The 14,936-nt window shown below is 43.0% G+C and overlaps 1 protein-coding gene across 8 annotated transcripts in view; it reads left to right on the top strand.

Annotated features, from left to right (window-relative positions):
- The first annotated feature begins 5,667 nt into the window (after positions 1 to 5,667).
- LOC111253600 (uncharacterized protein ZK1073.1) overlaps positions 5,668 to 14,936 on the top strand; it is a 183,078-nt gene continuing 173,809 nt past the window's right edge. For 2 of the 8 annotated variants that reach the window (XM_086973967.1, XM_086973966.1), the window contains exon 1: positions 5,671 to 7,399. In XM_086973967.1, coding sequence (XP_086830093.1) covers positions 7,382 to 7,399 — 18 coding nt within the window. In that variant the 5' untranslated portion in view covers positions 5,671 to 7,381. Of the gene's footprint in view, positions 7,400 to 14,936 lie in introns of all 8 variants that reach the window. The other 6 variants (XM_086973971.1, XM_086973972.1, XM_086973958.1 and 3 more) reach the window with 5 other exon arrangements.

The raw sequence follows: 14,936 nt of genomic DNA, 5'->3' as shown, positions 1-14,936 counted from the left end.
GTGATTGTTTTAGTTAGCTACATGTTTTTAGCTGAAAAACGAACAGGGATGAATTTCGTATGTCTGTGGCTATGAGTCGATCACAACAATTCTCAGGCAGGACAGATTTTCAAAAACAAACCTTATTCTCTCACAGCAAGGACGGGTATATAGATAAAGCATGGTGTACATTCCTTAACCACTATCGCTAGATATCTCATATCAGTTGTTCGGATCGCTGTGGAAAACCACTTAGAGGCGAGATTGCAGGCAACGAGGGCTGTCGAAAAGATTGAATCCTTGCAATTGCAAATTCGCTAACGACTATTTCTGAAGATTTATACCACACTCAAGGAGAAACTAGATTTGCTTATACGCAGGTAAATGGGTATGACGCGGCGACCAATGGGCATTCATCTGAGTCTAGCCACGAAAGCCGAGCTCAGGCCAGAGTGAGCTGCAAGAGCCGCATCGGAAATCAACCGTGATGTAGATAGGCCTCAAATCAGGGAGCTAAGTCATGGGCTGTTTACCTCGATAGGGTATTCAGTGGCTTTGTTTGGTCAACCCCTGTGTCCACAAGATACACGGGGAAGCCTTAAATGCACCTAACAGGAAATTACGTCAAGTGATTGACTAAATCGAAGAGAAACGAGAACAAAGCTTTTGATTGTTTTGAAAGAAACTGCAAAAAAAACTGTGGCTAATGTACATGGATCCGTAGAGGATTACTCTTAAGGGGATAACTTCGATCTGAACGCTTGAGGCATACGCAGTTGGTAACAAGGCCAATACTGCACCCTCTTCTTCGATCTGGTGGTATGATGCAGACTCTCTGCTTGTCTCATGTACCTCTTCGATAGTGACCAGCATAGATTAGCGGTTTGCGCAAAACAAACATTTGAATGAGATCCGCACGCTCTTAGTAAAAATATCTCCTCTATAATAAAGTAATAATTTTAGTTCATTTGAGTAGGTAAATAAAGAGTTATAGTCAATGTCGACTGGGTAAAAATAGTAACAAAAATGGGACACCGAAACACTTTGCTTACCTGGATTTTAATGAATTAAAGTAAAATTAAGTACTGTCTCTTAGACCGAACTATCCTGCTTGGTGAAAGCTCAAAAAAATGTACCGGGCCAATTAAGAGCTATGGCGTCGCCGGCAAAGTCTAGTGATTTTGCCATCTGATTTCAGTACAACTCTCAACTAGCAGCATCGAAACAGTCCACTATTAGAGCATAACAATCATTCAAATGCGATGATATAACGGTTACGTGTCTGAAATGGAGGGGTATGTCAGATGGCGTAAGCACGATACCGGGCGGGGACCCAAGATTCTGGGTCGCCATTCGTCATATCATGATCTCAGTCTTCAAATGTACAAAACTCAGATATAATCAACTCACTCATGGTAGAATGCAACACGCGGGTGCAAGTTGACCAATGGTCTTTCGAGAGCTAACTTTATTCCTTGTTCGTTCAAAGGAGTACCTATCGGCGGTAAGTGTTTTTCCCCTTCCTTCATTCGGTGAATCGGGTAAAATCCGCCCATGCTATTTCACTTTATGGCGTCCAAGAAGCCTGTGATATATATGAAATATAGAAAGATATTGAAAGGTGTTGGCCTGCCTAGCGCTTCTAAGGCGTTATAGAGTTACGTAACTTCTGAGACACTTTATAGAGAAGCGTGCAGAAGTGAACCCATCAGCAGCATACAAACCACTGGACCGTGTATGGCTGCATACACAGTCCACTACCATAAGAATCGGAAATTCGACTGAATCCAGATAGCTAGCTCACCGAATTGTAATTCCATATACACCTATCTTAATCTTTGTTCCAGCAGTCGCCTTGTTTGGCCAAAATCAACCAACGAAGAGTCGCCCCGTGTATGTATAACAATTCCTTTTTTTGTCCTAAAAGCTAGGGCCTACCTTTTGAATTTCTTCCATTTGATCGGCCTCGCTGTAAACGAATCTTGGAGATTTGACGGCGAGACTGTTGTAGGATCAGCACGTTTGAATGAATGTTTGTTATTGTCAGTGACAAGCAAGGAACGGAGCATAATCTGCTAAGATAGTTGATATTACTCAGATCCAAGACCCGACAATTTGATCAATCCACTATGCTATAATAGTGTCGCTACCGATCGTAGCTTTTTTAGGATAAGAACTTTGTCATTTTCGTGCCTTATGTATTGAACACAATAGCTGAATGATTTTCTAGGTTCATGAGAGACGAGCCCCACGAGGGGGTGGCCCATAAGAGCCACATAAACCCCTATAGGAAACACTGACTATCTGAAAGTTACGATGTGTAATTATCACTTCCTCGGAGGAACTAGTCGTTCAGATGAAAATGAGTTGCATAAAATAAGAGTTAGCGAATAACTCATTTTGTTGGATCGCTCTCTTTTGGACTCTTTGTACTTTCTCTTCCCATAAGTACTGTATTCCGTTCCGCCCGCTGCGGGGGGCTTTCGGTTCCTCGGCATAACTGGGTTCGTGTACGCATTCTCAGCAAAAACAGCTACCCATAATTGATAACCAGGAACATTGTTACAGAACTATTATTGCAATTACCATGATTTCCGTGTCGTTTCATAGAGCATCCGCTGCAATAACCACCGCGATAAGACTCCATACGAAAGTAAATGTTCGATGCTATATCCAAAAACAGATGATTCGGATAACTGAAAACGCCGAAAAAAACGCTATTATTAAGCGGCGTCATGAATACGGGATTATCGCTGGTTCCAATTAGACAGCTGCTATGGCGCGTTGTCAGTACGGCAGTCTAAAGTAAGCTGTTTGTTGTTGCAGACTATTTAGAATCCTAACTGGACAAATCAGCTATAAGATGGAAGCGTTTCATGCATCGGCGAACATGTCGTACGCTTACTTGATCACGATTCAGATCTGTCTAGATGATCTTATCTGTCAAACTATACTACTTACTATTATCATTGTTCTAGTCGGCACTCTTTTGACTGTGATGGATGAGCATTTTTCTTAGCGACAAAAAAATAAATTTCTTTGATAGTATTAGCTATCTGGCTTCGTTTCACCAGACCCGTCAGCAAGGTCAACGAAGATACACGGTTGTCAGCGCCGCGATCTCTACTATTGTAAAACTGAACCGTCATGGCAACGAAGACGCAAATGAGCGCCGGCAGCAGGTCTCGTAATATTTTTATAGTACTCAACACGGCTCTAACAATAGAAGGTTGTACTGAAAGAAAAAAGCTTTCATAATTTTACCATAATAAACTCATGCACCGCCGAAACAGTACATCGAACAAAACGGACGTATTTATACCCCAAAGTCTTCTGCTTTTTAGAGAGATCACTTAGCTACTGATATAAAAATCTAGACTTCAAAAATAACATCAAATCCACGTTAGGGTGTTTTGTGCTTTAAACGTAGATCAACATTCAGGATATGTAATAGTAAAAAATGAAGGACGATTATTGATTAAATGTGCTTGTTTTGCTTGTTTTTTTCAAGATCCTGCAGTTTTAGTCATGTAAAATCGCCGCTGTCCCATATAGTAATCGAAATCGGTTGACTGTCGTGCGTTTTTGCTCTTTGTGCATTGAATCGCCCGGATCTGAACCGTGAGGTATTACTACGGGGTTCGTTCAGGAAAAAGTTCATGGCGTAACAGGACCCATTTCGGCCTCCCTTCCAAACCCCCGGCGAAAAGCACGTTAACAACGTGAAATGTCAGCCCAATGTGAATTATGTCATATTTACTCCGACCAATTGTCTGGGAACCGTATCTGGTTTTCCTACAACGAACGTATAAAACAGCAACGTGACGGAATAGGCGGGAAGTAAGGCCTGACACTAATACAACCCTGAAGCTCGATCCCCAGCTAATATTCAGTGATCAGTTTCAAGTCATTAAAGTTCATGATATAGGTTCAGAGAGTTGCTATTATATGTATAGACAAAATGAAAATGTGCGACCTTCCCCTTAGAGATGGGAAAGAATGTTTTCCTATAAACTAGGTTTAATTACCTGTCCTTTTCGGTAACTGCTGTGTGCTTAACTGCTCGCTGTGTTAAGCAAAGTTTCTATTGGACAACCCCCTATTTGACACGAGTAAACTTTAGATGCCAGTTCAAGTCGCCAATAACAAACAAAGGAATTATGTCGAAATCTGTCAAATATAACAGAACAGAAGATAGCCTGAATTTTATCAGAATCTCTAAAAAAGATCCGCTTCTTCCCTGCCGAATAATTAAATACTATTTATAATACTAATAATCAAGTGTCCTCCTGCGTAATCCTGCTCTGTCTTCCCATGGCCTTTCGCGCTAATCGTGCCGACGTCGCGTGTGCTTGATGTTACGTGTTAAATACAACTTTAAATGTCTATTTCAGATCCAGGTGGTTGCCCAGTAGCGCTCCTTCTTGATTTAGGCATTCCGCCGACCATGTGCCATTTAGTCGAAACAGCAGTAAAAGCAGTTGTATCGTGCCCTTGTTAGTCATGGAGTTAATCCGCTCAGCCTGGCAAAATCATTGTCACTACACTGGCCGGCGGCGGTAACCGGCTACTCAACGGGAGAAAGGTAAGAAAGGACCTTGGCATAGGCGGAAGTCCTCTTTCGGCCTCATCACCAGCGGCTGAGATCCCAGCAACCCAGTTGGTGACTTAGCCGAAGACTTTGCAAGAAGTGAATCTAAGAAAGGTTTTGTCGTCCGGAAAGTGGGGGTTGCCTAGTGATTGCCCTGATAATGTAAAATTTTCGAGCCGGATTGAAGATTGCCCGCTGATCTGTCGTTTTAGTGATCGTTCGACCATATCACCGTGCGATTCAAGCTGCCGGCCTCAAACAGACACCACATCCTTTTGTAGTGCTGTAGAAGTACTCATTGCGGATGTCGCTAGTTTGGCCGGAATCAGCAGTTCTAGTATATGTGTAGGACGAAAACTCTGAGATTCTCTCGAAACTGTAAGGAGAACAACCTACAACGAAAGCAGCCATGGTCAAACTACTCGACTCGCTTTTCCTTGTCTATGTTACACTCTATTACCCCCACCGAGGAGACAAAGTTTCCTATGGCCCATAGCCACTCGCGTCGTCCCCACCATGACGACACTTCACTAGCAGGTGGCCAAAAATGTATACTTTCCTCCCCTTTCCTTTTCGCAATAGCAGCAAACAGCACAAACTCCCTTTACGCACCTGAGTCTCCCTTACGGATAGATGGAGTGCCCGACGACACAACGTACGAAATCGTCGACTCTGTTGGGCCTAATATTGGCCATGACCGAATCGTCGGCAAACACACGATATAAGAAGGAGAGGCACCTTCAAAGGAACCCGGAGCGCTTTCCATCTTACTGTCTTTTTACCCTTTGCCATCCCTCACCGCTCCTGGGTGTCCTAGTTGTGTGCAGAGAGCGTGAGTATGTAAATGTATGAATGCATGTTTCTTTGCTGCTGTGTATCAGTGTGCATGAGGCTTGTGTGGGGGTGGGTAAGTTATTATGTAAGACTAGCTGTTAGCCTGCAAGTATGCCGGTCTTCAACAGTGTCGGAGACTGTATTTTCTGCCTGTGTCTTAGGGCTCTGCGACGTAATTCTGCGCATGCGCACGCATTTTACCACCAAAACACAGTGACCGACAACAGTCTTTGCTGGCGCCCGGCCTTGCTGCCAATCTCTTTCCATATTTCTTTCGGGGGTTCGCTATTTGTTCAGCAGTCCCTGTCATCACCTCTCTTTTCTCTTCTGTATGTCCCTCACGCCTTAATTTAAGCCGTCTCACTCCTTTTCATTTTGCCCTTAGCATCTCTCTCCCGTGCAGCCGAAAGGTCTCAATGCTTATTCAACTTCCAGCTGTTCTCTCCTGCGCATAGTCCCTTTTGCTCTTTTGTGATTGCTCACGTCAGCTAGCATACTCTATTGGAGGGTGGTAGCTCAATGGCAAGCAGCAGGCCAGGCAGCTGAAACCGTGGTATCCGAAACAGGTCACCCCAGGCCACCTAAAGCCAGCCAACCAAACTCTGCTAGAAGCTGGCACAGCGCTGTTACTTCTGCTCTGTTTCCACCACCGCTACGGCCGCCGCACCCAGCTCTCTCCCATTCGGCGCGCGGACCCCTGTGTCTTGGACGGGCGTTGCACACGCTCGATTCTATCCAACCAACACGGTTACCGCCACCGCCATTACCAGCCAACTTCTTGCTTAATCGAGAGGGGGAGAGAGTGAGACAGTGAGGGGACTGACGTTCGGTTTAGACAGACCGCTAGCATATCGCCAAGCTGTTCCGACAAGCTAACTGTGAGTGGCCTGGTTGTGCAGTAGAGAAGTCTTCTCAATAGTAGCAGCAGACCCAGAGAGCGCGCGGATTTCCTCTGATCCCTGACGACGTTCTACCGAAGCTGTCAGACCAGCTGTGGTGGCAGCGGTAGTGATCGTTCGGTCGAACTGTATCTGCGAAGAGGTAAAAGTAGACGACGACCAGCGCGAAGAAAAAGCCTGGCATGAAAAGTTGCAACAGTCAGCGATTTCGCACAGTTTGTTAGCTTCATTTTCAACGGCGTCACCGAAACTGTCGTTTCTGTCGCTGCTAACGAAGCTGCCGTTAGCTCCATCTATAGCAACATCAATACCTTCGTCACTACGCCTACCCCGCTATTTCCACTCCATCATTTATTACTTTTAAAAGTTCGAACGTGTGCTGGTGGTACGTTTGTTTGTTAATTGCTCTTGTCGCTCAAGTGGTACTTGTGTCATCGACAGCGTCGATAACAAGAAACACGCCGCGGGAAGTGGAGACGGCGTCGAATATTAAAAAAAAAAAAACATAATAACTTGTCGTGTGTTTCTCTGATTGAGGCACACACAGTGGCTGCTAGATCAGTAACGCCCGCCGTCACTCATTGTCGATTTTCATCATATTTCATCATATGCTGAAAGTCGGTACACTCCGTCCTCTTCCAACCATTGCAGTGCTTTTTGGCGTCGCGCGTATGAAGGCGATCCAAACGCAAGAGGGAAAGAAAGTAAAGAGCGGACGCTTTTGGAGTACGTCTTGAAACAAACTTCCTCCTTCTCCTTTGTGATTCTCTGCGTCCTTGTATTCGAAGCAGTGTAACGAGTGCGCATTGTTTTTGTCTGACCATTTTGATTTTAAGGATACTAGCTGTGCCCGCCACAAGTGATCACGATCCCAGCGCTGCTACGAATTCCTACGTCAGTTAGAAGAGCGCTTTCGTACTGGCCCTGCATCGCCTGTTTGGGGTCGGTCACCGTTCAGTTGGTAACGCTCAGGTCAGAGCTGTATTTAGCGACGACAACAAGTTCCAGAAGAAGAAAACAAAGTACCCTGTTAACAACAACAACAACAACAACAACAATCAGCACAACGATCGTCAACATGAGCAGCAGCGAGCAGGTAAGAATTATTCGGTGGATGGAGGAACGCACCTAGCTGCCCTCCCCATTTGGTCCGTCACGTGACTAGCAGAAGAAAGAGTACAGCGCAAAAGGGAACAGCCTATGCCGTAAAGGTTCTGGCCTACAGAACTTTGTGGCAAGGGCCATCGTTCAACCGTCAGATAACTATAACGGGTGTGTACATGCCTTTTCAGGTCATATTGCTGCCGTTATGCAACATTAGGCTAACTATAAGGCCTAACGAACTCTGGCTGGTGCTGTTTACATAAAATATGCCGGTTCCTGCAATAGTATGAATTGCCGAAGTTGATGACCATTGATAGGGGCCTGTTGTTTGTCAGTTTTCGGCGATATGTAAACAATCGCGAGCAGCTGACCTTCTTAAAGGCCGTTCTTGTCCGGTGCTTTAGCAGGCCAGGAGAGTTGGCTTATAGTGTATTGCGCCGATATTTCTTTCCTCACTTTGATGTGATCTTTTCGAAGACTTATCATATCGATTGGAATACTGCCAGTAACAACCGAGGAAGTTTGGAAAGCACTCGGCCAATAATCAAGTGTTCCGAAAGTATTTGCTTTTAACCTTACACCTGTGGAAAGCGTTTATCGGACTTTCCAGAAAGATGCAGCATCCAGCTATAGAACTAGGGTTTTTGTAGGTGTGCCATTAAGAAAGATGATCTACTGAAAACTGACTGTCGAGAAGATTAAGCCTACTTAACGTTGTCCCTAATGGTAAGCTGTTTTCAAAGGGCACAATCGAGGGATGGAAACGCAAGCGTTGGTTGGGTATTATTACATTGGGTGTTACGCAACCAAATATATGGAAGGTGAAGGGGTCCAAGTGGGCCTTGGAAGGCGAAAAATGACACAGTGACCATTGAGTGGGTTATAGTTGCTGCATATGTTTTGCAGACGATCGAATTCTTTTTAAAATGAGCCAGATTTGCTATATATACATTTTTTTTTTTAAAGTTACATAGGCGAGACATTGAACATGTGGCAACATGTGGTAAAACAAATATTTGGCAAATGATGCTCGAATAAATACACTAGAGCGGTACCGACGTGTCGGTCATACAAGAAATATTCTAAACCTCAATTCCGTGCCATATGAAGATAAAGACCGGCTAACGCGCGCAATTATTTAGTCACATGAACTGGTTTCCCTTATCATTTATTTGCAGGTTTCCCATCGTTCAGTGACCCACTAAATCTATAGGATTTCGTCCGGTTATAGATTATTGAAGCTGAATAAGGTTATCAAAATTTAGCTTAATAATGGCCAGGCAAGGCAAGGCAAGGCTTAACGTACGATCCTTTGAATACAAACGCATGGAGCTTGATTTTCACCGACCGGGACAAGTAGCACGTACTAGCGGAGAACAGCAAAACCCAAAACAAAGTTAACATTCGTTAACCAGTTCCGGTCGACAACTAGGGAACGTATTATCTATTCAGGTAAACGATCTAAGTAAATCAATGTGGCCAGCTTTTGATGGCCTCCTATCAATAAAGGGAATTTGTTTAGTAAATAAAACTATATCTATATTGTAGAGGTGAATGTTGGTGGTGCCTTTGCTATGACCCTGTTTGCTTTAATCTTCTATGGTCGTAATCCATTCGTTTAGACGTGCGGGCCCTAATCTGTTACGAATACGAACTTCCGTGACGCGCGGTTACAGACAACAGAAAGGTCGCCGCTTCTTTCGGAACGTCCCGTATGTAGTGGTACTAGTATCGATATGCGATGAAAGCTGCGTTAACGACAAAGTATAAATCTGTAACTTCATAATAGAAGCCATGTAGTTCTTAATTATGATTAACTTAATTCAACAAGATCACCTGATATTTCATGTACTTGAGGTATGATGTTGTTTTCTAGTAAGTACGAGTTTTGGCGAGACTCACTGATGCTTGTTTACAGAAAGAACTACGTCTGTGAAGATAGGCATCAGTGAGTCTCGCCAAAACTTATACGAGAAAAAAGGTAGAAATTTAAGCCCCCAGAACGTCTGTTCGCTGTTATAGCGTCGTTGCTAATCGAAAAATCGCCTGCCGTTCATACATCTTCATCAAGGTGCCGGTTACAAAATACTCAGTCGTGCCTCGGAAATGTCGCACGGATACCTATAAATTCGACTTATCTGAACGAAAGCGATACTAAAACACATGTCGTTTCGTTATTATGCTACCATATCTCGTATATGTTCGTCTCTTACGTTTAAGCTGTCGATCAGCTGATGGTCAAGCCAGACAGCTGCTGGTGTGGGTGCAAATTTTGCAAAAATATCATAATTAGATCCCACATCTAATCCGACAAACCTGTGTCGACATTATGTAGGAGTGTATCGTAGCTTCTGATCAGTCACAACTGTATACTGTGTTTCGAATTGGTAATGGCACCTCTGTGTGGGACCTGTATTCTTGCTCGTGTGGATTGGCTCGTGAAGGCCATTATCTTCATTTTAGCCAATGACATTTTCAAAGTACTTTATATCCTCGGATGTGTGAGTCGACCACAACTTGAGAAATTTAAATGTTTATGGTTGTTTTATAATCAGAAACTATTGTGTAACAGTGGCGAACCAACATCGGGCGATTTATGAGATATTTTCGGATAATCGAAGTTAGTTGGCACAAAAAGCGTTTCCGTGTCTAAAGTAGATAACATATTCCAAGCTGAAAAGTTGCTGAACGAATTACGGGATTAGTCGTCATAAAAATTATATTAAGTTAGAGATTGAACTTGTTTATATTATGTAATGTGAATCTGTGCGAAGAAATAATAACAATCGTCATAACATTCAAGTGCAAAAAAACAACATTTGTTTCTCGTAGGTCTCGAGCGGTAGCCCATGGCTTTGGAATTACCATGTACAACTGATAAATGTTTAAAATGCCACTAAAGAGCACCAACAGAATGACTGAATACTTGGTACGCTCATTGATTGTCGACAGACCAACAAAAAATTATTGCTTAACCAGCTGCAACAACACAGATATCTTAACTAGATGAATCCCCGCTTCCCTAGAACCCTCTGCATTGTTTATCATACTTGACGGATGTACTTTTTTCTAAGCGCAGGTAAATCTTAATAACGAAGTGCTTTGTGAAGGCCAGACATTATCGGACACATGCGAGGTGCTAGCTCAAACAGCACTCGAACATTCGTGCGCGGCCATGTTGCGTCATCTGCAGGGAATCAATGTAGATTCATACCTTATCACCCTTCATACGCGTTCTGCTGTTAATGCGATGGTCACGTCCAAGCGAATCAATTACGCATGTTCTGCTAAAAGCAACTGGCTGTACGCCCACTTAATTTGCTCAAACTTACAGAGAGTACACGAAGCATATAAGGATAGCGACAGCTACTTCTATTTAGGCAAGTAGGAAGGACATACAGGGGAAAGAAGGGGGCATTGCCTTCGTTGCCATTTTCCTCTGTTTTGGAAATTTGAGTATATCATTAAGCAAAGGTAGAGAGCACAGACTTAAAATAGGGGCAGAGGTTGCTTCGAGACTAGTGGAGGTTTCCGTTTCAGTACCTTTGCGCTCCTCGAATAGTTTCAGGCGCTGTCCTACACTCAGAACGTACGCGACCTTCACGGCTACAGTAGATGCGGGAATTAGCATCGCCAGTAGTCCATTGACCTAACCAGGCTAGGCTAGTCAGGCTGCGCTCTAACTTGAAAAACGAATGTGTGTCGGATTCGATAACTGAAGAGAGCGAGAAAGCAGAAGGCTCTCAATGTTCGGCAAGCTTGATGCGGAGCGGGCCGTACAGAGTGGATGAGAGGAGAACAAGAGCTTTCCGCTACCTCCCAGGAAAAGTGCGCCTGTAGAAGCAGCAGCGAAAGCAGCAGAACGCGATTTCGCGACCAGTGCTAGGAAGGATCTTATAGGGTATGATCTCAGCATGTAAGTTAGGGTTGTGGGGGGCATCTGTCTGTATAAGAGAGTCACCATAGCTGACTTTTGGGGTCACATATTGTTGGAAAAAAGAAAAAGCGTAAGGGACGATATGCTGAGAAGGAAAAATCGAAAATTAATGGAACGAAGATGTTTGCATCGAAAACCGTTGAGATTTGCGATTTTACGACCAATGCATAGCATATGTAACTGACAAATAAATAGAAAGGGGTAGTACTGCGCAGCCAGAGCTATAACCTCTAATTTCGACACTGGAGAAACTTGTAATGGTTATATTTTTTGTTTCCAACAAAATTGTGTAATTCAAACCCTTGGTTTTTTGGATATTTTTTTGTATCAAATCTAGATGAGATATGGCATTTATGATAAAAAACGGCGTGAGAGAACGGCGTGTGGTACGTGTTCCATGTAGAATTTATATTCGATAAGTAACCTTCTACCCTTCACCACAAATGGAAAAACTTAAAATCCATTTATTCTAGCTTTGAGTGTTGCTTTATGTGCATAATAGTCCTCCTGAAAGGAAATTTTTACGTAGAAATCGAATTGGATCTTCGTTGCCATAATAACGGAAACCAAAATGTCGGTAGTTTATACCTACTATTATACGGGTCTGCTAATGTGAATCAGAAACGGTTCACGTAAGTTAGTTCTGGTTGTTCAGAGACCCGTTGAACCGAGAATAGCAGTCGTTATTTCTGTTTGACTGAGACTCAGAAATCTCTGTTCAAAGTTGGCTTAAACTAAACATTTTATTGGGTAAGTTTATAAATCACCTACTAATTTTTCCGTTCAAGTAACTTTAGCTGGGACGTTGGTATAAAACAAAAGAAAAACAAATACCTTGAAAAAAATAGGTTAATTAAAATAGCCTTAACATCTTTCGCATAAACCACTGGTTTTCGAGGGCATTGAGGCCAGCTTAGGTCCTCACAGGAGGCTAATTATAAAAGACACTCCTTACTATTTTCCCGTCTGTGAAAACGTCTCTTTAACTGTCGCTATCCTCATAGAAGCAAACGTGTTGCCGGGTGGCGCATGTGGTGAAAATATATGGATACATTTAGAGAAACAGTAATGTATTAGAGCAGAACTTGTTTAAGCACAACTACGATCTGACTCGATGCTTTAAAATTCAATAACAATGTAACAATAAACTTCGAAGAAGCCCGTGTTGCTCTGAGGTAAAAAGCCTGTTGTGTTGACTGTGATACTACTCCTTTGGTGCTGCCTCATTTCATACACGGACGAAACCCATTGGCTACGTAGGCCCACTGAACAGTTGTTGTTGAACTTGTTATTGTTGCCCCCGCATTGTTAACTCCTAAAGACCCAATTTCTTTAAAAAATGAAGACATCAAAAATAACGTCTGAGTCCAGACACTCGCTTGTAATATCCTCGCTTCCGAAACAGTTACCTTTTTTTTTTTTTTTTTTTTATTAAAGATCTCTCGGTCGAATGTTCACAATTCCTAGATAATCTGTCACACTAATCGACTTGATGAAATGTTGCTTTTATGAATAGATCACATACGCAAGTCTCATGGCATTAAAGCTGAGCAGAGGATTCCATGGAAATCTGACATAGCGAATAGAAATTCAACATATATTAATGCTTTCTTCCAACGTTAAAGGGCTACGATTCGGACTGATAAACCAACGAAAAACAAACGAACAAACCTTCGATGGCGAACGCAGAAAAGAAAACGCGATTATTCTGTAACCCATTAATCTTTAACCAGTTGTTTACATGGGCCGACCCACTGATCGGATACCGTATCAGCAGTGACCAGAATAGGCATGGATCGCTTGCTTTAATTCATGATAATTGGTAGCGGGAAGCAGAGCGTCGTTCGCGCATTGTCTCCGTAACAAGACAAAGCTCATCCATGCCCTCTGTTTCAAAGTTGTTTTCGCTGACGCCAGCTGAAGTCTAAGGCAAGCTAAGACTAAAACTTTCTTAGGAATACATTGAGATGGGCGATAGAAACCCGTATTACGTTCAAAAAGTTAAGAAGTCCGAGGTTTAAACACATGATAATTAGTGAATGACCTACAAAGCTCGCCACAGATCAAACGTCTTTTGTTAGTTATGAGAGGGATTACTGGTCCGTAGAAGTATGGCGAAGGCTAAGAAATGTCCACTACACTCAGCCAAATTTTGTTTGAGGTTAAAAAAATACCGAAGTTTTGTATGTCTGGCGAACGTACCGTTTTTCCTGCGTTATAAGCTTACTTAACATACGATTTCTTCCTTATTGGAGAATTTCCTATTTGTCCTTTGCCAAGCAATCTATATATCCTTACTCAAAACTCTCCCATTTACTCATAAAGCCGAACATTAACGGTCATAAGACCTTTATCCTGCTACGGACTTGTTAAGCGAACGATCGAAATTGCTATAATCATCCTACATTCAGCCCAACAGCGAAGTCGTTATGAAGTGGAAAGCGGTTCCTCTATTGTGGATTCGGGCGAGCGTTCCGAAATTACTTCGAATACCTTTTGACACGCCTGTCTGGGCCCGATTATCCAAAGGACGCTCTTCCGTCCGCCAATTACTGTTATAAGCCAACCTGGTGAAACATATGGTCTAACTCTGGTCAGGTATCTCTAATATGTTCAGCCGATAAGAGCTGAAAAGCAACATTGTGTACGTGGGATAGTCTAATAAGCGTGCATTTATAATAGTGGTGGGTTGGAGGAAAGCATTAACTTCCCTGTCCGCTACTGAGAGAAGCAGTCCAATGTTCTATTCATGAGAATATTGAAACGACGCTGAAACCAGTAGGAGACTGCTGGAAGCGTCAAACGAGGTAAACTGTCAGACTGGGACAGTAGATGGTAGCTTATATAGGCCTTTTGTCACGGTTTGGGTGACCATAGACGTGCAGTCATCGGTGGTTCAAACTTCTGTATTGGTATATAATTACCATGCTGTTTGATAGGTCTTCTAGGGGAACCAGAGATATTTTCAGCAAAATTAGCCCCGGATAGATTTTCCAGTGGGGCCACGTCTTTGACGCTATACCGAAGAGGCAATTCCGAGGGTTCGTTCACATAGCAAAAATAGCTCGAAGCGTAGAAAGGGCACTTTAATAAAAAATGTTTTCGCTAATTAGAGGTGGGGTGACAGGACGACTTGACAAGCGACCCAACGTATTGTGGAGAACACGGAAATACGTAAATAGTTCTTTCTTCATTTCGCGAAAGGTAAATCGTGCGTCTTTCCTGAATTGTTTCTCGTTTGTACTAGCAGTATAGTGTAGTAACCCGTACGTCAACGCCGCTAAGGTAATCCCGTTTCTCATCAGTTTACCTATTGACTATTCTGTTCCAATTAACTTTGTTGCATTACTAGTTGAAAACGAATTTATCTTTGGATACCCGTCGTATATATGTATATACCTTGTATATACGACCGTAACCTTGTTTGGATAGCAAAAATTGATCATTTTTGAGTTGTGAATATCAGCCAATACCGTGGACTCGTGCCGTTAACTGCTTGCATTAGGTTGTCGATAGGTGTACGATGTGACTGGACGCGCTCAAGAAAGCTGGGCTGTGGAAAAACGACGGAGGGTAGATCATAGATTCTATA

The sequence above is a fragment of the Varroa destructor genome, unplaced genomic scaffold (assembly GCF_002443255.2).
Source record: "Varroa destructor unplaced genomic scaffold, Vdes_3.0 BEIS01000007.1, whole genome shotgun sequence".
Taxonomy (NCBI): Eukaryota; Metazoa; Arthropoda; class Arachnida; order Mesostigmata; family Varroidae; genus Varroa; species Varroa destructor.
This window is presented reverse-complemented; position numbering and strand designations above follow the sequence as displayed.